Below are 25557 nucleotides of genomic sequence, written 5' to 3'. Positions count from 1 at the left end.
TACAGATTTTGGAGAAGGTAGCAGAGAGGCAATCAGGGTACCACCTAAAATAATGCAAATGCAATCTTGGGAACATCTCACATCAAAGCAAATGTTTACCATTTCACATCTTCTCCTGGGTGGTCACCCAACAATTGGGCTTGACTTGGAATATATTTCTAAAATTGGGAGGCGGCAATGTGAATCAAAACAAGTTCATTTAATTAAATTCAAAGGATTATGTGCATTTTCTATGACATCGGAGAAATAATTATCAAAAGATCGTAATGAAAAATGAAGAAAATAGATATTGATATAATTATACAATAAAAGTGTTTCTCCTTACCCTGATAGTCTTGAGTAATATTGTGCAACAAAATAGCCTGATGCAGAATACACAGCTCGTCTCCCTCGAGTTGGATCACATGCTTAGCCTGCTCACAGCAAGGACAGCGCCATCTTCTGATGGTTTGAAATATTACATCCGGGGAACAATAAGCCTGGACTGCATCCTCACCGGCAATCGCGGCAGCAGAACCCGTTCCTCTCATTGTCATCTCACGTAAAGTTGTTTTGTTTTTCTTGCCGTCTGCTCGCTGGTACTCGCATAATGAATCGCTGACAGGAGAATCAAATATCAAGATCAAATATCTCAATTATCAGAGCTCGCCAACAGGTGCACCCCGTGAGCTTAGATTTACAACCTCATTCCGTAAATGTCTGGAATCAAATTAACTTTCAACAGGGAGTCGTTGGTGGCTTTTGAGCGCAGAGATTGAAGCCCCCCGTCCCCCGCCTTCCCTACACATATGCACACACCTCATAATGAGAAGCCATTATTAGGCCTGTGATTGCAGTCGGGGTGCAGATATTAAAAGTGGCAGGAGAGGCAATAACAGCGCAATGTCTAATATCCTCGTAGGTATGTCATATATTTTAAGACAGCTGCTCTGCTATTTATAATTAATAGCTATTTAGTCCCCCTTAAAAACTGCATGGCGGTTAACAGTGAGATATTTTATGAACTGCATATTCAAATTCAATGCCATACGCGCCATTATGTTTTGGAGTGTGCGGTCCAATATAAATACAACAAAGCCCATGTGCTCTTTTGTGTGTTTTGCACACAACGTGATTCCTCTTTGAGCCGGTGTAAAAATAACAACAGAAATGAAGTTGGCCTCTGAAGACACATGAATAAAAATAATCTGTCTTTATTTCTCATGCCTCACAGCCATAAATCACTCCCTCCCCCAAATGACACTCTTATAGGCAGCGTATCTCTGTGGCAAACAGCTCTATCTTATAATTGCCATGTAGCACATAGCAATATTATCTGCTGGGAAGCATTGTAGTGTGTGTGTGTGTGTGTGTTGTGTGTGTGTGTGGTGTGTGTGTGTGTTGTGTGTGTGTGTGTGTGTGTGTGTGTGTGTGTGTGTGTTGTGTGTGTGTGTGTGTGTGTGTGCGTGCGTGCGTGTGTTTGTCAGTTCTGTGCCCTGCAGCGTTAGCCAGATTACACTGGGCCCAGCGACAGTCTTATAATAAGACTTGCCCATTAAATCATATCAGCACAGCTTTTTATATCCCAACACCTCAGCTCCGACACTGTGAAAGTGTCGATCACACTGAAGAGCGCGCATGTATTTTATGGGCCAGGGTAGCGTGTGTGTTTTAGCAAAAGTTGTTGCCTTTTCAGCCACCTGCCTCGCCATCAGATGCCGCTTCATCTGCCTCTTTTACTAGATCAAGCACCCGCCACTATCACCCTTCCTTTCTCTGGGCTTACATCTCACACACACACACATTCACTGAGTCGAGACCTCGGCGAGGACGTTCTGCTTGGTTAGCTGGTGTTCGCTTCATCATGTCTGGGATAGGGAGAGGGCATCCAGGACGACTTTCCATCTCCCGTCGCACTGAATATGCAAACGACTCCAATCCTGATATGACTGATAAATCAGTGTGTGCGCGTTTGAGCGTGTGTGTGTGTTTTCTATACTTAGTCGAAGATGGGCTTAAGATGACGCTATTTGATGTTGCAGCTCTCATTTGCAGCAGTTCCGTCCCCTTATCAGAGGGTTTCCAAATGTAACGTTAAAAGGGAGCATTTAAAAGCTCCCATTTTATTGCAATTAAAATGCTCCCTCTTTGTGCCCAAGGTTGCTTTCACTTGAATTAGATTCAAACCAAATGTAATTATGAAAAGAACTCCCCAATAAGTGTTTTTATTTTTGGGCACGTGTTTGCCTGCAATTGTCAATTACTCTTTGCAATTTGAAATCTGTATCGAGTCTCGATTTATTGTCGCGCAACTAACTCCTTCTGCGCACCCTCCCAAGTGAAAGGGTTGTCACGTCATGTTTGTCATCTCTGATGGATGATGTCGGGCTCTCGCAGAGGGAGTGTTAAAGAAACAATCCCACGCAGCACACGGCAGAGCGACTCAAATTCATTTGGACAAAATTGACTGGCATGTTTTTGTTCATCAACACTTTGTGCGCTACCTTCTGGGGGGATTTTCTGGCATCTCATCATGCTGCCGTGCGTTTACGAGATTCAGATTCCAATCTTAAATGTGAAAATGTGTTCTCACATGAGACTTTGTGCAGATGTGTGGCTTTTTGTTGTAATGTGCAACCAACAGAATGACAAAACACATCTTAAGAGCTGTACTAGTGACAGTAGGCCCACAAAACTGCATATTTTTGATTGATACTCAAAAAGAGGTATGATTAAAAACTATTTATTGTAGTTGTACTTTAAGAATAGTGATTCTGAATGTCAATCAAGATTTTGCCTCACATAGTTAGCTAGAAAATATACTCAGATAGTCGTTAGCTACCTTATATGACGTGAATGGTAATTTCCACACCAAAATCAAAATAGCGTTAACTCTTCATTCATATCTTCTCATCTCCCATCAACCAGGAAGTAACGCTCTAACTGGTAAAGAGATGGAAAACTAAACCCAAACTAACCACAACTCCCTGTTTTGTTAACAAGCCTTCATGGAGGTTTGGATTGTAGTTTGAAAGTTGTTTTTTTTTAATACAGCTATTGAAATTGTGCAGGTGTACATCAAAATCCTAAATCTCTCTTCAATTATTAATATACTTGAGTAAATCAGATCCCATATTTGTTCTTAAAAAAAATAATGAATTGATGATACAGTTCCCAAATCTAGCTAACACAATTGAATAATCTGCACATTATTTTTATTACTATTTTATTGAAATTTCAAATTGTATAGTAATTCATACACATTCAGTTCATCTTTCCCACCATTCCTAACCTACAGCGAGCAGTCCCACAGAAAGATGCTGTGCACGCACACACACACACACACACACATACAGAAAATTAACTGTTAGACAGGCAGAGCCGCACATCCAAAGTGACGCCAGAACATGCTGCACATACAAAGCAATACACATGTCGATGGACAGCCTGACAGACAAGCGGACGTGCGGGCACGCTCGCACATTCGCACGATGCGCAGCCACACACAGCATCCCCGCATCTCGGTTAATCCAAGCTGTCAGTCAGTGCTTAAGGGCCCGCATGCTGCTGTTTGATTGTAATTGCAAAAACCCGGAGACAGTCGAGGGAGAGCCGGGGCTGTCAATAGTCTTGCATCGGAGAATGGATTCCGCCCGCCTTTACCCACAATGCTCAGCACGCCATGTGACTTTATGTCACCGCTTTGTCTCATGCATAACTAATGACAGCTCGTTGGAGAGGGCGGGCACATGTCTGCGCCTTTTCCCAATATATATATATATATATATATATATATATATAATATATATATATATATATATATATATATATATTCAGCTAAATTCCAGACAAATGAGATTTTGCTGGAGGTGCCGTGCAGAGCAAGGCCATCGTCTGAACGTCTTGTCTTTATTTTTTTTTTTAGTTATTATTTCAAAAAACTATATCACAAGCTGTTTAAGACCTAGAGCTTTTATCACTCCCTGCCCCCCTCCCCCCACTTCTTTTTTCCCTCTTGCAGCTCCATCTGTCTTCTAATTTAAGTTGGAGGTCGTACTAACTAAGAAAATCATTTTAATGAATGGGGGACAGGGGGAGCACTGGCACTCAGTGGCACTGAGGAGGAAAAAAACATTTGAATAGAAGTGGGGGGGGCAGTTTTTGCAATTAATAAATATATATTTTTTTGTTTTGTTTCCTGACTCATGGACAGTGAGTAACATTTTCTTTGTTGACTGTGTGATGAATTGCAGCCCTCCGCTGCCTCTCCTCCGTCTTTGTTGTGGTGAACCTCCAACTGTTTGTATCTCCAAGTTATGCAGTGAATTCCCCATGCCTGTTTACCAAACAGGCTTCTGTTTGAACTGGAAGAGAGAAATGACTTTTTGAAAAGTCTCTTTGATGGTGAGCCTAATTTGTTTTCACCATTTAAAAGTTAGTTTGAACACTTGCGAGTGTGCAGTGGTGCCAGTGCTGTGTCGGGGGCTGCTGTGTGTGCTGCGTGTTTGTGTATGTCATCCAAATGTTTTTTTATTTTTAATTAACCTCATAACTGTCTAATCTTCAAATGGAGTATCGGCAGGATGGTTGAGTGATATTGTGGTGTTTCTTGCGTGAGACGATAGATGGAAATTTTTATTATGCTAAATCGGGTATAGTTTTATGTCTGTTAAGATGCAATTCGAATAAATGTACACTTTTTTTCAAAGGACCTTCAAATGATGAATTTTTCTTTATTGTGACATCAGTGTAACAATTGTATGTACAATATGCTTATTTTTACATACCAGTGCTTTTAATTTTATGTCATGACTTTGAAGGCATAAAATATACAGGATATAGCATTTCTATTGTAAGTACGACTACTCGGGCAACAGGGCAGGGGTTGCAAATTTGCTACAGGTTTGATATAATCGAAAATTTTAAGTCCAGAGTATCATTTTCTGCAAGTATCAGATTTTTCTTTCTGCAAAATTTTATTTGGTCCAGAGAGGGTTAAAAAGCATTTGGGGTTAAACAAATGTTTTTCAAATAAAATGTTCTATTGTGACTATAATTTAGCCTAATTCCCATCAACTTTTGCAAAATGAAATATAGGCATCTGGAAAATGGTGGTAAGTGTTAGCCTCAACATTTAATGACAATAAAGTTACCAAAGTGCTTTTGTTTTTCTATTCTTTTCTACTCATATTTCTACTCATAAAGGAGTGATTCAAGTAGTATATTCTGTTTTGCCTACTTGTAATTTTACTGACTCTTTGCTGAGTTGTTAAATTTAACAGTGTATTGATATTTGTTTGTGTGTGCATGTAGGTGTGCGTGTGCATGTTTGTGTGTGTGTGTGTGTGGTGTGTGTGTGTGTGTGTGTGTGTGTGTGTGTGTGTGTGTGTGTGTGTGTGGTGTGTGTGTGTGTGTGTGTGTGTAAGACTAATTTGTGATCACCCTCCATTCAGCTTGTACTTTATGAAGAAATTTGTGAAATAAATGTTCAGACATTGTTGCAGAAATAATATATTGCAGTTATGTGTGGCGCTATGGACTTTCCTGCAATATAACTGCAATTTGTCTCATGTGCAACCTCACATATATCAAAAGAATGAAGACAAAATATGCGTGCAGCGAGTCAGTGGTTTTACTTTTATGCTGTCTGAAGGTCACATTTAGAGTCAGTTGTTAATTTTCATCTTTTTTTCCTGCTTGTGCGGATCTCTATGGGGTCTCAGAATTCCACCGATCACATTATTGATCAGGGGTGGGAGCTGATGGATTGCCAAGGCAGACGAGCTGACAGGCATGTCCAATGGGGGCAGTTGGGGGAGTTTAGCATCACTCCAGTCAGACTCAAACAACCCCCCCCCTCCCCCTCCAACACTAACCCACCCTTCCCTTGCCTCGGCTACCTCGCTGTCTCCCTCCTTCTGATCAGTCATTTTGACAGTGATACATATGTATCTGCAGCAAGAGGTTGGCTGGCTGACAAGAAGTGCCACAGATCCCCAGAGAGTTACGGAATTAGGGATTAAACAGAAAGAGGCACCCCTTAAAAACAAAATCAATATCTTCCCTCTACAGGCAGTAAGAGATGTTTAAAGATGGTGCTACGCTCTTCGTTTTCAACTTCAAATCACGGATGAAGTTACCAAAATTAATACTTGTCAATCTTATCTTGGGAATTGGCTGATGTTGCAGGGAACAACACACCAGCAAATTTCAAAGCCCGCCTTGTCTTATACCAATTGCCCTCCTCCACACGGTGAAGCGTTGATGTGCTGATGCTGGACAAGGCAGCAAAGATTGAGCCTGTATGCCTGATGCTAAACCAAAGACCTATCCGATAAGTCAGCATTCTCATCTGTTTTCATGCTGTTAACGCATCGTAAAGATTTTGGAGCATGGTGGTGAGCATATCAATGACAACTCACCTCACCCTGTTTGCTGCCGATGTTATCACTTATGCTGGATCACACAATGCTAAAGGGCTGACACAAAATATTGTAACACCGACAATTAGAATTTCTAACAGTAAGACCAAGGGGGAAAATTTTGTTGAGACTTTAGCAAGAATCATGGAAGCTGATTTCCTTTGACAGGCCACATAAAATGAAGTGGTGGACGATATCTGGCCACCGGGCCTTGAGTGTGACACCCATGAGTTAGACTAACCATTTTAATTTTAAGATAAATTGTAACAAAAACTAACTGCAAATAATCCACCGTTTGTGCAGGTTATCTTCAAAAAATACTGTTTCGAGGTTAAAATCACATCAAATCTAGCACTTCTTTTGATATCCTTCACCGCAGCGCCACCGTTTGAGATCGAAAAAATAGCCACTGAGCGGAAGAGAAGAAAAAGACGATGGCACTGCAGACGGGAACTAACCTTCCCATTTTTTTTTCTATACAGACTTTTAGAACACACCTCCACCACAACCAAGTCCCTTCACACCATGCTTGTCTCTCACCTTCTTTTTCTCAATGCAGCCTCTTCAGAGGACACTACCAAAGCCTCAGAAGAACAGGGAGTTAGCGTATTTAAAGCAAATGTTGTCTCGCCAAAAAAAAAAAAAAAACGGTCACTCTCCTTTGAGCAGGAAATCCGCACAGAAACTGTGCTTCAAAGCTGCCTGGAAAACTTCTCATAAAATGACTTTGATAGTCTGCTTCTAAAAGATGAGTGCTCCCCCCAATTGTGTGTCTGCAGCTTTTTTTTTATTCCTTGACGATCCCTTTTTTTACCCCTTTGTTGTGTATTTAAGACTAATGGTTTTGTATAGCTTTCGACTTTCAAAAGAATTTCTTAATTTGGTCATTAGGAAACTTGGCAGTCATTTATCAACTATTTGCTATCTCTTATTTACCTTTTTAAAAGGATGGTCCCACTCATAAAAATTGTAGCAGAGCGACAAGAGTTATCGTATTAATGCCGGTGTGGTGCTGCCGTCAACCACAATAACTGTGAGGAACATAAGAAGTGGGGGGAACTTAGTTTGCCTGTTTAAATGTATTAGTTTGAAGTGGAGACTGCAGTCAGATGGGCTGTCACACACAAACATGCCAACGCATCCACCATCACCCCCCCTCCCCCCCACAACCACCACCACCACCCTTCACTCCTCCAATGGCCCCGTTGGTGAGCCGGGGTGGGTGATTACCGACACTCTCCCCCAATTATGGGCTGATTATTCCGCTGCACTCTAATTGACTGGGGAGATATGCAAATGGGTGTCATTTGGGATGATAAAGGATGCGGGCGCTGGATGCCCCCTTGCATTATTTAGCCTCGGCTGTACGCGGCGTGAAGGATGTGGCGTGTGCGTTAATTGCTGAGAAGAGAGAGGTTAAGCTGAACGAGCAGCTGAATTAGAAATGAGGAATTTGGCCTCTTCATTTCTTTTCCTTTCCATCTCATTCTCACACATTTGAAGTTGCATGGTTTCTTTCGTTCTCTGGGGCGAGTGGGGAGGCGTGGAGTGGGTGGCTGGTGGCGACATATGTATGCTGGAATTCAATTTAAATAAGACAGCAAAATATATAGAAAAAAACGTGAAAAGCATTTGTGGCCAGTGATAATACATTATTTTGAAAATTCAAATGATAGAAAACTTAAAGCCCAAGTGTCATCCCTGTAAACATTCTTAAATAGATATTGAAATGAAAAATACATACAACATTATTCACTTCAATGTCCATACGAAAAAATAAATATGAGCGGAGAGTGCGTCATTCATGCGCAAAGTTGTGGAAGTGTCATTCGGCATCCAAGTGGTCGCCATTTTTGCTGCATCTACTGTCTGTGATGTCACACCGGGACATTTGCTATTAAAAACACGCTGTGCCACCTTCTATGGGACACGGAAGCTCTTTTCAAAAAAGACCGGGGAAATATTACCCAATCGTTTCGAGCCCTATTTAGATGATATGCGGATCACTTCTAACTAACAACAGAGTCCCAGACAGTATGTATGAGCCAGCCCGGCCGAAGCCGTGCAGTCCGCGTTGCATGGCTTGGCCGGAGCAGTGATCGGCAAACACGGCGCTGACGGGCACATCGACACATTTGGCACCTCTGACTTACGGACGCGGATCTTTTGTTACGTTCTGAAAGGATTACGTCCCCCCCCCCAACTATTTTTTTTTTTTAGTAGCTCTATACACACCTACCTATCATTTGGAACCCACAAAGCTCTGTCCTTTGCACCTGTGCAATCCTTTTTTTCACAACAAACCGGGTCTCTTGGAAACTTATGAAGGGTAAATCCATCCTCCCGAGTGTTCGAATAATATCCAGCAATGCAACGAGCCGGCATTTTGGCTAACACGAAGGAACAACGAGCTACCTTCCAGCAGGTAAAATTAGAATAAACAAACGAGACCGCTTGAGTGCGCTACTGCCATGTACGCCCCGTCCTGCTTCTTCTCAAAATCAAATCCCTCGTGAGGATTTTCATGGCGGGAGTTACAAAAAGACAAATACGTCAAAATCATGTTTTGTGGTGAAAAAACGGATGGGACCATACTGGCTGCCGTTCTTTCATTTATAACCCACTAAAAACCATCCATTTCATGACAGTGGCACTTTAAATTAACACATCCGATCTTAGATTATGATGTTAGTGTGAACGGTTGGTTGGTTGGTTGGTCGTGATCCATCGGCTAAGAACACCTTCTCCTCGCTGTTTGGGATATTATCAGGACAAATCAGAATAACTCCACACTAATCCCTTTTTTATACAAGCATCACCAGATATGAGCGTCGGTGCAAGCTTCGGTGTAATGTCACTTTCAAAGTAGCCCACCCTGTATCGCCGCTTTACAAGAGGCTTAAGTGCCCTGACACTTATCATTCTGCGAGCTGGCTATCTTACAACAAACATTAACGGCTTGTGCAAAGGAATTACGGTTACTATTATAAACAGATTAGCTCAGTGCCTCCAAATCTGAACCCGCACGAATGTTTGAACCCCGTTACAATTTCAATTGTGCCATGCTTTTGTATTGTTGAGATAGTTTGGACTTGGTCAGACACAAAAGAAAACAAAAGTCCATTTTTTGTTGTTGTTTTACTTTTAAGATGCTGTGAACTATGTTGTGAGTTTACTATTGTTCACTATTTCAGAAACTGGAGAATATTTTGCAACATGTTTTTATGTTTAACCGTCACACACCTTTAGCAGCATTTTAAGGCGGTTTTTGGTTATTGAGCAAAATAATCAAGTACTTGTGGGATTTCTTCAGAGTACAAGAATCTCCCTCTTGTTTCCCACAGCCTGGCTTGGGTTGCATGTAAGAAACGGAATATTTGGCTTAATAATGTATGCCTTTCTGCAGCTAACCTGACAGCAGCTTTGTTGTATTTTTCGTGAACTGTGGATGAAGGTTTTATATACAATACACCTCAACTCAGTCTCCAACCTTAACAAATGTTCCACTTTGATTGACTTATAGTTATAGATATATAAGTATGGATCTAGATGGAGATTTTTAAAAAATAACTATCGTATTTATGTTATGATAAATAACCAAATGACCCCTGCCACTCTGTTGCATACAATAACAATGTAGTAGTAAGCTTTTTTTTTGTAATTACTTATCGTCTCCAATAACTAAAAATCTAATTAGCATTAAAATATACATTTATAGATATTGTGGGAGCTGTGTTCAAATCCCATCCTGTTACTTTTGCTCTTCTCTCTTTGTTTGCACTTCATAGCACTTAGTGAAGGCGAGTTTACTTGGCGCTCTGCAGGGGTTGTTGCATTAAAAACCTTCTTAAACACGTACACACTCACCAACGCGCACATTAACAAGTCCATTCGGATTCATTTGCATGGCCCTTTATTTGGATTTCGCTTCAGACAACGGTTGGGGGGATGGGGAGGATGGATAAACATCTTTATGTAATAGCCTTTCCCCTCAGTCTCTACAGCACCGTAAAGATGGAAAGCGCGGCGTCCGGAGCCGACAAATGTGTGCGTTGCTGCGATGAGCAGCGTTGTCCCGCAGGCCTACCAACCGTAGCGATTGGACTTAATTACAGTTCACATCATCATATTTACTCAGAGAAGGGAAACGGAATAAAGCTCACCTCTGAGTGCACAGAGGGGTTATTTCTGTACTTATATACAGTACATCAGCGTCTATGGAACATCATAATGTGCTTTTACTTTTGACCCAGACAAGGCAGGTCTTATGGATATATAAAAAGCAAATAGTGATAATGTAAACTCTGGAAAAGTTTTTTCAGTAGCTGTATTAGAAGGTGATGCACTCTTTTCTGTATAATGTCTACACACATGCTCTACATGCTAACGGTACAATGACATCCGTATAGTTGAATCATAAGTATTTGGAAAATGTATTCCATAATTTTTTTTTTGCGATCAAGCAGTCAAGGTATGACTGAAAAATATCACTTTGACTGTTTAAGAATGACCGCTATTTTTTAACCAAATGACATAATTCCAAATGGAGCATTCATATTTATACTCAGATGAAAATGATTTGCCATCGACGAGTGCTTGAAGTCAAGAGCCCATGGACATATTCTCCATGACTGGAGATTTTTTCTAGGTTTTCGCCGCAGCCTTCATTTGCTGCTTTCTACCTTTACTTTTGTGTACAGCACAGGTGTCAAACTCAAGGCCCGGGGGCCAGACCCGGCCCACCACATGATTTTATGTGGCCCACAAAGGCAAATCACTGTGTCAAAATCCATGATTCTTGTGAAAATATGTCCCAACATTTCAAATCATCATATATCCATCCATTTCCTTTGCCACTTATCCTCACGAGGGTCGCGGGGAGTGCTGGAGCCCATCCCAGCTGTCAACGGGCAGGAGGCGGGGTATACCTTGAACTGGTTGCCAGACAATCGCACAGCACATAGAGACAGACAACAGTCGCACTCACAATCACACCTAGGGGCAATTTAGAGTGTCCAATTAATGTTGCATGTTTTTGGGATGTGGGAGGAAACCGGAGTGCCCGGAGGAAACCCACGCAGGCATGGGGAGAACATGCAAACTCCACACAGGCAGGTCCAGGATTGAACCCAGGACCTCAGAACTGTGAGGCCAACGCTTTACCAGCTGCTCCACCGTGCCGCTCATCATATATCATAAATGATAATGTTAAGATATCAGCATTTTTGTGTTACCAAACACGAACAATGGTTGAAAAACCCATTACACTTGATTTTTGATTCTAAAACTAGTTCATAAATTTCATGTGTAAATATGATGAGGCGATGGAGGATTTCTAAGGTTTCACCATGGCAGCCCCCTGAGGGAAATTGTAACTACAATGTGGCCCGTGACAAAAGTGAGTTTGGCACCCCTTGTGTACTTTATATGCAAAGCATAATCTATTCTGTTTAGATCAGTTGACTCTGACGTTGCCGTTGAAAAAATGGTATGGACCAAATTGTACATCTTTGGTACCCTAAAACTCCTCAACACTCAAGATGGCAGTTTTACACATAAACTTTCACACATGAATAAAGGAATGTAGGCTTTAATTAAGGGTTGTAAAGTAGTACTGAAACGTGACAATGTCTAATATTGATCAACACCTGCTTGGCGGAGAGACAGCACATCGAATCTCTGTGGGTTTTCTCCATGAATTCTGCCTTCACCCCACAATATAAAAGCAAGCATGTTCGCTTAATTGGAGACTCGAAATTGTCCATGTGTTTAAATTGCTGTCCACCCACTATGTGCCCTGTGTGATTATTATTACTGAGGTTTTTCTAGTCAGTGAGTGAACTATTTGGCACTAGTACTCAGTGTACACTCGTACTAGTGTATTAGTACATACGTACCCAGATGCACACACACATACACAGAGCGCACACACGCAGGTCTCATCTGTCACCCTTGGCTGCATCAGTAGCCAAGCATGTCTCCATGTGACAGCCCAGCCGCATTGTGTGTCAGTCACAAACGCACAGACTCATATACACACAGGCATCTTAGACAGGTGCCAATGCCAGCAAGGTGAAAGGTCACAAACAACTGCTTCTCCAATGTTGTGTGAAATGTGTTGATGGAAGTCTTGGGCCATTATGCAGGCTACACTGTGTGTGTGTGTGTGTGTGTGTGTGTGTTGTGTGTGTGTGTGTGTGTGTGTGTGTGTGTGTGTGTGTGTGGTGTGTGTGTGTGGTGTGTGTGTGTGTGTGAGTGTGTGTGTGAGTGTGAGTGTGTGTGTGTGAGTGTGTGTGTGAGGTGGGCGGTGGCCATCGCAAAGTAACTTGTTATTATCACCTCAATATTTTCCTTATTATGACAATGACATGCTCCAGGAGTGAATTAAGCGGTACAGGACGCCAAGCTGGAGAGGTTGACAGCTATTTGGAGACTCAATACACAGAGCAATTTGCAGCCTAGAGCCAAACAAATTGGATTTGGGCCACTTTGGATCAGTACTCCCGATTGTCGGGCGTTTGGATACTGCAAGCACATGTCTGTCTGGATGGTTAGCTAGCTGGCTGGCTGGCTTGTGTGACTGCAGTAGACACAAAACTATGTGGGCCGTGAGAAAAATTAAATGTACAGTACAGGAAGGCTGTGGCTTGGAAAAGATATTAAACTAAAGAAGCATTGTAAAAAAAATTTCATGGTAGCATTTCACTAATATATGTAATGGGCGTATTTGGAACGGGCATTTATACAGGCAAAGGGTGTAAAGGTTTACCACCCTTTCATTGTATTAGTGCTGCTACTTTTTTGGTCTTGGGCCACACAGCTCTGCTCAAGTGTGTGTATAATCCAAACGAGCCACTAAACAAATTACTGATGCGCATTTTCCCACCCCTAAACTGCCACTGGAAAAGCTGGCAACAGCGCCCAATTAGGCAAAATGCAATTATTCCCATCCATTCACATGATTAGCCCGTGGGTTAACAACCTAGCCGTGTATTACGCTAGCTCGTGGTAACTGTATTTGGAAAAGCCATCACCATGGATACACTGGCTGTCATGGCAACCTGCAGTGTGTAAAGCATCATTAAAGCGGTTTGTTGCGCATTTGAAAAAATAACCTCGTCTTTTTTAACATGCTTTTAGCTCTGCTCGGACCTGATTGGCTGGGATGGGCGAGCGGGTGCCCCACGTGTTCGGTCCAGCGAGGGTAGATAAACGCCAGACGGCAGAGCGAGTGGGCATCATCACAGCGGCATGATGGGAAACAAAAGCTTTGTGTTTCGCTGTTGAGATCGCATTAACCAAAACAAGCAGCCCGTGCGCCGGCAGCCGCTTCTGTTAAAACAGAAATGACACAGCTACATGAATACACAACAAATCCTCGTGTTGAGTCATAACAATACAATGCACTTATAGTGCTCTAATATTGATTCTAGGAAGTCTGTGCAGTCTGAACCTCCCACAAGTGATTCTTATAGAAGAGTCAACTGATTTTAAAATGATCTGTGTAACGGCGAGCCAAATATTTATTTACAACGATATGAGAAGTGTGAAGCGCTGGGAAAGTCAAAAGAATGTATATATACACAATACAGTGTATACTGTATTAACATTTACTGTAATTTGAAAGTTCTTGTTTTATTACGATGGTCGTGTGCAAAATGATGGCATGAACAGTGACTGAAAAGCAGTCAGATTGTGTAAATCAGACTTGCACAGAAATGCACCGTAATTCCCGGCCTACAGAGCGCACCCGATTATAAGCCTCATCCAGTACATTTGGAAAGGAAATACCATTTGGTACATACATAAGCCACACCTCTGTAAAAGCCGCCACATTGAAACACAAGATATTTACAAAGAAAGACGATACACAGAAAGAGTTTTCAAAGTTTTGATACCTTAGTTTAGCTTGACATAGCAACAGATCACTAGCACGAACAGGGCTGATTAAAAAAAAAAAAAAAACACAGTAGCAACACTGTTGCACAGCACTAACATTAAAATAAAATAGTGAATGCGCGGCGCTAACAGGGGCGGTTAAAAAAAAGGTTAGGGAAAAGTAAAAGTCACTTCCTCGGCACATATATTCCACCGGTCTCAGTCTTACCTTTTCCGCTCGAGTGCCCCCTTGTGGCCGTTAGAAAAAATCCACTAATTAGCCGTATCATCGCATAAGCCGCAGGGTTGAAAACATCTGAAAGAAGTCGCGTCTTATAGGCCGGAAATTACGGTAATAAATTAATGTATTCCCATCCAAACAAATGCACTCTAAACTCTAAATTGCCCCTAGGTGTGATTGTGACTGTGGCTGTTTGTCTCGATGTGCCCAGCGATTGGTCAGCAACCAGTTCAGGGTGTACCCTGCCTCCTGCCCGTTGACAGCTGGGATAAGCTCTAGCACTCCCCGCGACCTGTGTGAGCATAAGCAGCTAAGAAAATAGATGGATGGAATTCAAGTAGTAACTTCTTAGATCTTCAACAATTAATGATGTTTCCCTATTTGGGAGCTTCAAGGTATACTATTAAATCTCTCTTCAGTCGCCGTTAACTTCGAACATAACAGTCGTCATTATTGAGAGACTAACTGAATTTTATTGCATTTATGGTTGTAGTTTATAGTCATGTAGGAGTGCACATATCTTACTGAGACGTGTTTCTAAAATTTGGGTTATTTTATTTAGCTACGTGAGAGTAATCATGGAATCCGACGCAAGACCACTATATTTCTGTGTAACTTCGGCCAAGTGAAGTTATACGGATGCAATGCAAAGTTCTGTTTTGTTACATTATGTTGTCATTTTATAAAATGTTAGACTATGCTTGTGCAATGAAAATCAAGGCCTTTTTTGTCATTCTAAATTGTCAAGTCAAGTTAATTTGTATAGGTCTTAATTACAAGAGTTTCAAAGGGCTTAACACGTCCACATTTGACAAAGATTTGACAACCTCTATTGATCTAAATTCTCCAATTGGATAATAGAGAAATCAAAACCCCATTTTTCCCTCTTTCAGCGGTTGTATTGAATTTTATTGAATGCTTTTGCATAAACACACAACCACAGGAACAAGGAAAAAGTCAACCATATCAGCTGGTGTCACGCTTGTGTCTCAGTTGGGATCAGAATAAAGGGTCACTAGTCCTGTTTTAGCAGGTCGCATCGGCTGTCATTTGCCCAGAAACCGGGGTCACTCACAGGTGACTACCCCCCCCCCCCACGCCCCTCAACGGGATACAGCCGGTCTGAAAATGTCCGCGTGTCTCAAGTGGGCGTTTGTGTCTGTATGTGTGCAGGGGCAGGCATCCATTGTCATCACATTTCGTCCTCTCTCACATCCTACCCGACCGCTGTGGGTACTCACCCTCCACACGGTTATGCAAAGAGTGTTCCTTCAAAAGTATTGATGGGAATTCCCTGGATTCAGATAAAAGCACTACGAAGCACAAATACACACACACGTAGACACAAAGGTACACAGTGCTCTTTGCTCACCTGCAGGCAAAACTGAGAAATTAAGTGATTTTTTTTTGACAGCCTGTTGCAATCCATTTTCACCACAGCAGCAAATTTAGTCAAGTGGCTTTGTCTGTGGTTCATGTCTACACTCGTACGCAGCAATGCTAACTCTGGAGAGCCAAACAATGTGATGACAAAGTAGACCAATTCTAGGAAGAAAGAATTACTGACCTTTTAACCTGGACTATGTCACGCTCACTGGCCACAATGTTACTGAAAGGTGCATCTACACAACCGACGACAGAGTTGAGGTATATCCAGAACTGGAATAGATTGAAGCAATAATGCTCTGTATTCTTTATTTTTGCTTGTAATTGGGCTGAACAATACCAAACTCTAAATGTGCCCCTGAGATTCACTTCACCAGCCACAATATGTCATTGGAAAGTGCAGTACATTTGGAAAAGGTCCACTAATTTAGAAACTTTTATAGGTTAACCACATATTTCTACCATTTTGTGCGCTGGATGCATCACAGTTTATTTGGATCACATTCACATTTAAAGTTTTTAACAGTACCTACTAATATCCCCTCCCCACCCCCTCCTCCATTCCCGTTCCTTTTTTCTATTTGATGTAATGTCATTTTTATAGAATTTGATCAATAAGAGTAAATACATGGTCTACTGAATTTCCTTTTGAAAATCAGTTAATTTTACTATGAGTATTTTAATTATTGGTACCACTATCAACCAGGTACTAGTAATCATCACCGTTTATTAGCTTAGCCGCTCAGAACCAGCTGCCAGTCAGCTAGTGACCAAAATTCTTTACCTGCGACAACAAAAATAGCATAAAAATCTTTATCATAATATCCATCCATCCATTGTCTTATCTGCTTATCCTCACAAGTGTTGCAGGAGTGCTGGAGCCGATCCAAACTATCATCGGGCAGGAGGCGGGGTACACCCTGAACTGGTTGCCAGCCAATCGCAGGGCACATTGAGACAGAGATCAGTCGCACTCACAATCACATCTATGGCCAATTTAGAGTGTCCGATTAATGCATGTTTTGGGGATGTGGGAGGAAACAAAAGCACCCGGACAAAAACCCACACAGGCACAGGGAGAACATATAAACTCCACACAGGCAGGGCTGGGATTGACCCAGGTTTACAGGACTGTGAGGCCAACGCTCTAACCAGTTGCTCCACCTTGCTGCCTATCATCATAATATTCACAGCAAATAAAGAGACGATTGCAGGCACTTGGGATTTATTTACTACTCTGTATTTTATCGCTGACTCCTCGAGCATTTACTAGCGTCCAAATGGATTCCAAAGAGGCCTTTGGAGCCGCGGCGTTGCTTAGCAGCACAAGCCAACTGAGGAGCGAGCGGAGGTGGTGTGAGCAGAGGGAGAAGTGCTGCTGCTTCAAATGTGAAATCATAAATCACTTGTTGGAAATATGACTTTTCTGCGCGGCCGTTGCAGCGTGGGTGATATTTACCCATATCCAACCAAGGCAGCATAAAGAAATTGAGAAATTTGTTTCCAAGTGTTTTTTTTTTACCATTATTGATCACTCCGACTTGCAAAAACAAAAAACATGGATGTTGGGTTTATTGAAAACTCTCTAAATTGCCCATCAGTATGAATTTGAGTGCAAATGATTTTTTGGACGGATAGACTTAGCAATACTGTAGCAAAATCAATTGGAGGATGTCAATTGAGCTCTATTAAGCTTGCCTAGGGCCATTGAGTTCCTAAACAGTTGCTTCCTCCATACGGTATTTAATGTTTTGGTCCTCTTTTCCAGGATCTGTCTGGCTCGATAGACGACCTCCCAACCGGGACAGAGGCTGGTTTGGGGTCAGCCGTCACCAGCACTGGGAACCAAGGAGAGCAGGCTGGCGCCAGCACCCAGAGACAGTCTCCTTTCTCGCCTCACGCCTCACCGCACCTTCACAGCCAGAGGAGCGGACCATCTCCCTCCCCTGTGGGGTCGCCTGCAGGCTCCACTCAATCCCAACAGTCGCGTTCAGGCTCTGGGCCCATCTCCCCTGCCAGCGGTCCCCCTGCTGGGACCAACACACCAGGTAGACCTGCTGAACTCACAGCTTTGTTGCCATTTGTTGCGCATCATGTTCGTTTGGTTGGTAAGCTGAAATATTTTAGTGCTTCAACCAATCACCGACATAACACAAGAAAGCATTTTATCACCTGAAAATGATCTATGATTGATTACTTGGAAAATATAGAAATTAATTAGCAAAGACATCTTAAAAGGGCTATGTGTAGAAAAGCTGTTTCTTCCTACAACATCACTGATGGATGTGTGGTCATGTGATCTTGAATATCATATGATCACTCCTGAAAGAGCATTTATGGCACGGCGGTTTTTTTTTTTTTTTGTTTGACCTTTCCATGTTGCATCTAGACTAAAACCGAAGCCAGATTTCATTTGTGCACGAAGAGGTGTCTCTAAAGGATTTTAAAAAGGTCAAGAAGTTTGAAAACAACCAGATTAGAATGTTTTTTTTCTTATTTATCTCAGTATATAAAATAAAAGGCTCAATTTTCTCTCACTTAGGCGGCGAATGAGCCTGAGTGCAGTCCGCTGCTTTAAACAACAGGCCATCAATTTAGCATGTCTAGACTTTGATGTCTCATTCATAACAAAAGCTGATTCCAACCTCTGCAATATTATGTTCCGTTTATTTTTGTCACGCAGTATTCAGTCGTTCAATAGTAAGAATTTGAGTCAAATTTACTTTTTCTTGAATTTGGAATGGAACTTTGTCTCTGGCGCCTCAGCAAATGTAAAATAAGAGTTAAAATTGTCCACTCACTTTTTTTTGCTGAGAGGTCTGAAATCAGGTTAGTTGACATTCTCGAGCTTTTCTACATCACTAGCATAGACCTCTTTCTCCCACTTCCGCTCCTGAGTTAGCATTGTCGACATAAGAAACGTGTGCATTCTCACAAGTGGGTCTTCGACACTGAGGTAAGCAATCAGAGGAAAGGGGTGGTCTTAACCAAATGTGGACAAAGTGGAAACAACTCTGGGTCAAACAGAAGTAGCTGTCAGAGGGGCCTTTTCTGGACACTCATATGAGGAAAAAGCAAGGTATTTTTTTTTAAATAACCAAAATACAGTCCCGTTAAATGAATTATTGCTGAAAAAAACATATTTAGCACTGACTGGCGACCAGTTCAGAGTGTGGTCCGCCATTTGCCCGAAGTTATCTGGGTTAGGCTCGGGCACTCCTGCAACCCTTGTGAAGATAAGCGACTTGGAAAATGGATGGATGGATAATATTTTGTTGGCAAATGATTATTAGGCAAGGCATGTCTGCCTTTTGGCCTCAGCAGAGGATGAGTTCATTTACTGTTGTTAAAACCTAAGGGGGGAAAAAAACTTTTTGGATTTGCCTCCCGACTAGCATGAAACGTGTATGTGTGTGCGTGCACGCCGTCTGAGGCTGGAATGCCTCATCACCCGGCCACCTCTCTGCCCCACCAAGCTGTTGAATGACATATCGGCTCGCCTCAGAGCTGCCATTCAATGTGATGAGGCGGGGCAAAATGTCTTGAGTGAGATGCCGATGTCAGGCCTCCTCCTCCTCTTCCTCTTCCTCCTCACCACAGTGATTGACACTAATGAAAACTGGGACAGTAGTTTTGCCAGGGCTCTTGCCAAGAATCGTGCCGAGAATCCCGATTAAGGCGGCAAAGATGGGGAGCGAAACTGATTGCTGGGACGTGATTAATAAGAAAATATTTTAAAGTATTCCTCGTGCCAAATAAATGGTGATAAAGCGTTGAGCAGCGTGTAACATTTGGCACGTCTTAGCGGCTTTACTACACTCACTTTGAATTAGATCAATGCTCAGCCAGGCTGGGAGAAACACACAGGAGAACTAATGTGGTTAGCAAATATGTGATTACTGAAGCCTCCACTTTCTAACTCTTCATCACAAGTTAAGACACCTTCATTAATGTGCTTGTTTGAGTTTGTGCAGCACAGGGAGAGAAAGAGGAGGCAGTGCAGTAGTGTGTGTGTGTGTGTGTGTGTGTGTGTGTGTGTGTGTGTGTGTGTGTGTGTGTGTGTGTGTGTGTGTGTATGTGTGTGCGGGCGTGCATGTGCATATTTTGCGCATGCAAAGCTCCCTCATCATTATTCAGTTTTATAAACAACAATGTCCACTAAATCAACAAAACATTAATAAGCGACTTCATTAGCGAGTAAAACAAATTGTTTTAAGCTGCATTACTGACTGTGCTTCTGTTGAGGAAAAAGTCATAACACATCTTGTGGCTCCATTTCACTGCACTTTATTAATGTTGCTGCCATACAAGTGGTATCACTGGCTCTGTTATGATGGATTATGGTTTTGTAATGAATTTACACTGATCATTCGGGTATTTGACAGTTTTTGTCTGATTAGACGACATTGCGGGTGTGCTGTAAATGCCAGCAAGTCATTTTATCTAGTTATTTTCTCTTGCTGTAAAAACAATGTCGCAACTAATGTTCTCTGAGATGCCAACGGAAGCCCATGAGTTGTTTGACAGATGTGGTGTTGTAGAAAAAAAACTCCAGACACCATGCACTTCAAATCTTTGAAACTTCCCAGAAGAGTGGAAGTTGTTCCAGTTGTGAAGATGGAAAGAACTTCCTTTCGTTTCCATTTCAAGTTCCTACAGGTACAATGGCCAAATATTGTATAACATGATGTTTTCTTGCCTTCTAGCCAGTGTGGAAGCCGAACTGAAAATGAATCCTACTGCAGCACAAAGGAAGACATGTTGGTTGTCTTAACATTACAGTAACTAGATGCAAAATATTGTCATCTCATAGTGGCTGAGCTTCAGCAATCACACCACTACTTCCACATGACACTATGTAGGGGGGACATCCAATTACAACTACTTAACCAAAGTACTAAAACATGCATTAGTACACCGAATTGTGAAAGTTCAACACTTAGAAGTTGAGCAACATTTTCAGAAAAAGATGGACAAAACCTTGAAACCATCGTCATACATGACGATAGTCCATATTAAAGACTTTCAATTCCATGTACGTGTGATGCAAATCTCTTTTTGGATAATGATTAAAAGTTTTCAAAACTGTGGCTTTGTTTATTTTTAAATTAAGAGTCATTAACAGGTGGCACGGTGCAGCAAATGGTTAGAGCGTCCGCCTCACAGGTCTGAGGTCCAGTGTTAAAATACCGGCCCCGGCCGTGTGGAATTTGTATGTTCTCCCCGTGCCAGTGTGAGTTTTCTCAGTTCACTCTAGTTTCCTTCCAAAAACATGCAACATTAATTGGAGACTCTAAATTGCCCCTAGGTGTGATTGTGAGTGCAACTGTTGTCTGTCTCCATGTGCCCTGCGATTGGCTGGCAACCAGTTATGAGTGTGCCCCTGCTTCTCACCCAAAGATAGCTGGGATGGGCTCCCGCATGCCTTTGATCCTTGTGAGGATAAGCACCTTGGAAAATTCATAGTCATTAACTTGTTTTTACACTAATGTAGTGATTAAAATTATTTGTATATTATTGAGACTTTGGCTGTACAGTGATGGGTTTTTTGATGGCCACAATTTGAGAGTGCAACTGAAGTCAAGCCCTGCAAATTTACACTTCTATTCTCAATTTTTTTCTGGTAAAACTCTGCATATTTTTTTATGAGGCCATAGTTATGTCTAACATTCAAGTATTGCTTTTGGTTTCAAGAAACCATATTGAATTGAAGGGAGGAGCTTCCTTTCGTCAGGCCACAGCTTTGTCTAATACAAAAAACGTGCTTTGCCACCATCTTACGTCAGTTGTAGAGCATTAGAAAAGGTTTAATGGTGGCTGTCAATTAATTGCAGATGTTTGCTATTAGCAGCTGAGCTTCTAAATAGTTCAAAAAGGCAGAAAAATAATGGTTCTACCAGCAACCCAGATTACATTCCACACGATAGTTGACACCCCACTGTGTTATAGATTGTTTGGGCCTCATCAAATCCCAATCTGCCATTAAGATGTTGTGGCGTCAATGCTTCACTATGGTTTTAGCAATGTGTACTATTGAATTCAATTTTGCCACGTCCGTATATGATTTACTGCACTGAGAGTAAATGATCAAATATGTTTGTGAGGTTGGTAGCTGCTCACACAGCATATTAAACATAAACACGCTACAATGTACACGAGATCAATGGCATAATTGACCATCCACATGAAAGGTTGGCATAATCACTGGTGTGTACATGTGGGTGTGTGTATAGACAGTATATAATATTCAATAGTGAAAGCATACTTTTTCCATTTTTAACATTTATGGATCCCGAGCCTCCCAAGCATTTAAGCAGCAGTGTGATGTTGTCATCCTCTCTGAGTGTAACACGTCACATGGCTGAACTCTCACAGGACGACACGTGCCTCGACAGCGGTCAGAGAGCAATTTCATCATGTTATTCTTTCACCCAGCTGTCAAACACCTACACACAATATATTTGAAAAATAACACAGCACTTCGGCAGGCCATACGTAGCCGCACACATGGTTGCACATACAAATCATTTATAAAGGCTTGCTTGCTGGGATATGACTGTGATGAGGCACAGACAGAGGAGAGCAAGTGGGAGACTGACATATTGCCAGGTTATCGTAGACCTGTTCACTTACACAAATCTATCAAGCTCTGCCTGTGATTCCCACTTCTTTGCCTTCCTCTCTCTTTCCCACTCAGTCCATGAAGAAAATCCAATACGCTGGAACATTTTGCAGCCGTCGCCTCACTCTCCTGGAACTCCAAAAGCACACTGGGCCAAATTGATTTTCCTGTTGCGCTAGATTTGTGACAATGGAGCAGAAATCACATCGCTCAAGCGCCGAGGTCCTCCTTGTACCAACATGCAAAAATGGGTTCTATTTTACCATCAGACACAAACGCCTTCTTCACTCTTGAGTTTTGACATTCAAATCATTTTCCTTTTTCATGCAACATTAGGGATAAAGACAGACGCTCATCCAGATGAATGGAAAGTGGAGTGCCACAGTTGGGATACTAAAAGTTAAAGTTGTTTGATTGCCAGCCAGCATCATCAGTCAAATATTTTGCTGGAATCACCTAACTCCGCCTGTGAAATTCAGCACATCTTGAGCACATCTTCCTCACAGTTCTGAGGACCCAGGTTCAAATGCGTCCCCCTCTCATGTGGAATTTGCATGTTCTCTCCGTACCGGCCGGGGTTTTCACTGGGCACTCCGTTTTCCTCCCACATCCCAAAAACAAGCATTGTAGGTTAATTGAAGACTCGAAATTGTTAATATGAGTTTGAATGTTCATTTGTTTATATGTTACTTGCGACTGACTGGCGATCAGTTCAGGGTATACACAATCTATCACCAAGAATTAGCTGAGATAGCGTCCAACACACCTCCAATCCTAGTGAGGATAAGTGGTATGGAAAAACAATGGATGAATAAAAAAAAAAATTATTTCATTGGGTGGGTGTGTACAGCCTTGGATTTGACAAGCCCTTTATAAGAAATCACAGCCACCAAAAATGAGGTATGTGCATTACTCGGCTATTACATGGTTACTTTACTGATAAAACAAGATTAATGTGGACTTTCACATCACATCATCACCTCTGCAGACTGTTGCAATGATTAAGGCACAAAGATGCACCAACGTTTGACTCCAACATGGAAAAGCTCACATTCAGCAAAATATTATGTGCTATAGATACAGTTGAGCCTTGGATACAAATTTAATTTGTTCCGTGACCCCGTTTTGGACCTGAAAATTTCAAAACAAAGTAATGAATAAAAATCATCCATTACAGGTGCAGAACAATGTCATAATTTTCTTATTTTGGTGTGAGGTGGATAGAAATCGCTGAAAATGTAATTTCTGATGACAAAACTGTGGTTACTGCTAGCTCCAAAAGGCCACCACCTCCCACATGGCAACATGGTTGCATTTTGCATTTTGGGCAAAAAAACAAAGATACCTGTTGCAAGAGTCAATGATGTTTATGCCAAGATTGTTTGTAATCTAGATGAGCAGCCCACCATTAAGACTGTTTACCTTGTGCTTTACTTTAAGTGCTTCCAGGGCTGGAGAAAAGAGCACAAAGATCAGTGGGCTGGGGATAAAGGGATGTGAGCAAACACGGCACAGCGTGAACAAGTCCTGGTTGGTCCAGTCGCTCCAGCTTTAGGGTCCTCCGACGTGTTCCGCATCCCATCGTCCTCCTTAGTATCATAGCCTGTGGTTTGCTTGTAATCTGAGCAAGGAAATACATTAGTATTCCAATCTGTGATCACATAAGCGCCGCCGATATAAAGATATCTTTGCCGTGTTTTTTCCACACTTGGGTCAGAGGTCAAGCACAGACGCCTGGTAGCGATCCGGCACAAACGAGAGCCGCATGCTCGGAGGTGACCATTGTTGATAATGCTGTCAGTAAATTACTTCCCCGAGCACAGACAGAAACTCATTTGCAAGCTGCAAAATATCCAAGTGGAAAGCACGCCACGGGAATGCTCATCCAAACTTATTTTTCCTCTGTTAGGGGTGCAAGTTATTACAAGAAGGCTGTGGGAGAGATGAGGAGGGTAGAATTTTCATGCAGTGTGGAGGGAGCGGAACGGGGCTTTTTTTTTTCTTTTTCTTTTTTTTCTTCCTGGTCGCACCACTCCCAAAGAGCCTGCATGGGAACGCTGCCTGTGGCACTCCCTGTCCCTCTCTCGGCCTCATATTGCTTTCATCGTGCTTCTGTTCCCTCTTGTGTCTCACTTTCCCTCATATCCGCCCCTTCGACACCCCCCCCCCACCCCATCTCTATGTTTGTATTCGCTCAGAGCATTGCTGTGCTGGCCTCCCACCGAGCAACCAGGTCCGTGTCTCCATCCCCGTTCTTGCCTGTGTTCCCCCTCCTCCCCTGTATTCCTCCACATCTCTCCTCCAGCTCTTTTCCCTCTCCTGTTTTTCTGTTTTATCTTCTTCCTCACGTTCCCATCTGCACATTAAACCTCCCACCACCCTGATCTTTCCTTTCTCCCACATCTCTGACGTAAAAACAGAAAGATATCCTCCCACTTGGTAACAAATTCACACAGCACAAACAAAGCAAAACAAAACAAAAAGAGCTTCTTTTTTTTTTTCTTACGAAGCCTGTGTTAGCCATTTTGGGAAATTAATTTCTGACTCCATCCAAGAGGAATATTCAAATCGTAGCACAGTGTTCAATTATTATCCTTTCCCCGACATCTCCTTCTCTTTCCCTCCTCTCTAACCCGCTCGTTGCATTTTTAGCTTAAGCTGCACTTTTGTTTTACTTGCACTTGCTGCTCATGGCTGAAAGTAATGAGGATCTCCAGAGAGTGCGAGCACTTGTTTTGCGAGCCACTGCAGGCCAGCGCTCGTTCCCTGCAGGGGTAGTTAAACTGGCATCAGCCTCTGGCTTGGAGAGGCATTGGCGTACACCCATTGAGAGCTCAACCACCATTACTGGATCCTCTTGTTTATTTTCCGCTCTCCTATAAAGTCACGAAGGAGATATTAGCTTGTTGTGGGTGTCTTGGCTGGGGAAGGTGTGTGTACATTTACAGCCTAAGGGTTGCGTTAAGAGAGTGGTGAAGCAGCCCTTTTTCTCTCTAGTTCACCATCACGTCCTCACTTTTGAAAAAAAA

General features: G+C 42.2%; 1 protein-coding gene across 3 annotated transcripts in view; it reads left to right on the top strand.

Moving 5' to 3' along the window:
- The window catches only part of arid1b (AT-rich interactive domain 1B), a 196833-nt gene that overhangs the window by 118765 nt on the left and 52511 nt on the right, over positions 1-25557 (top strand). For all 3 annotated transcript variants that reach the window (XM_061843427.1, XM_061843426.1, XM_061843428.1), the window contains exon 5: positions 17675-17954. In XM_061843427.1, coding sequence (XP_061699411.1) covers positions 17675-17954 — 280 coding nt within the window. The remainder of the gene's footprint in view (positions 1-17674; positions 17955-25557) is intronic.

This window comes from Syngnathoides biaculeatus, chromosome 15 (genome assembly GCF_019802595.1).
Source record: "Syngnathoides biaculeatus isolate LvHL_M chromosome 15, ASM1980259v1, whole genome shotgun sequence".
Taxonomy (NCBI): domain Eukaryota; kingdom Metazoa; phylum Chordata; class Actinopteri; order Syngnathiformes; family Syngnathidae; genus Syngnathoides; species Syngnathoides biaculeatus.
The sequence above is the reverse complement of the archived record's forward strand: the minus strand, read 5'-3'. Positions and strand labels throughout refer to the sequence as shown.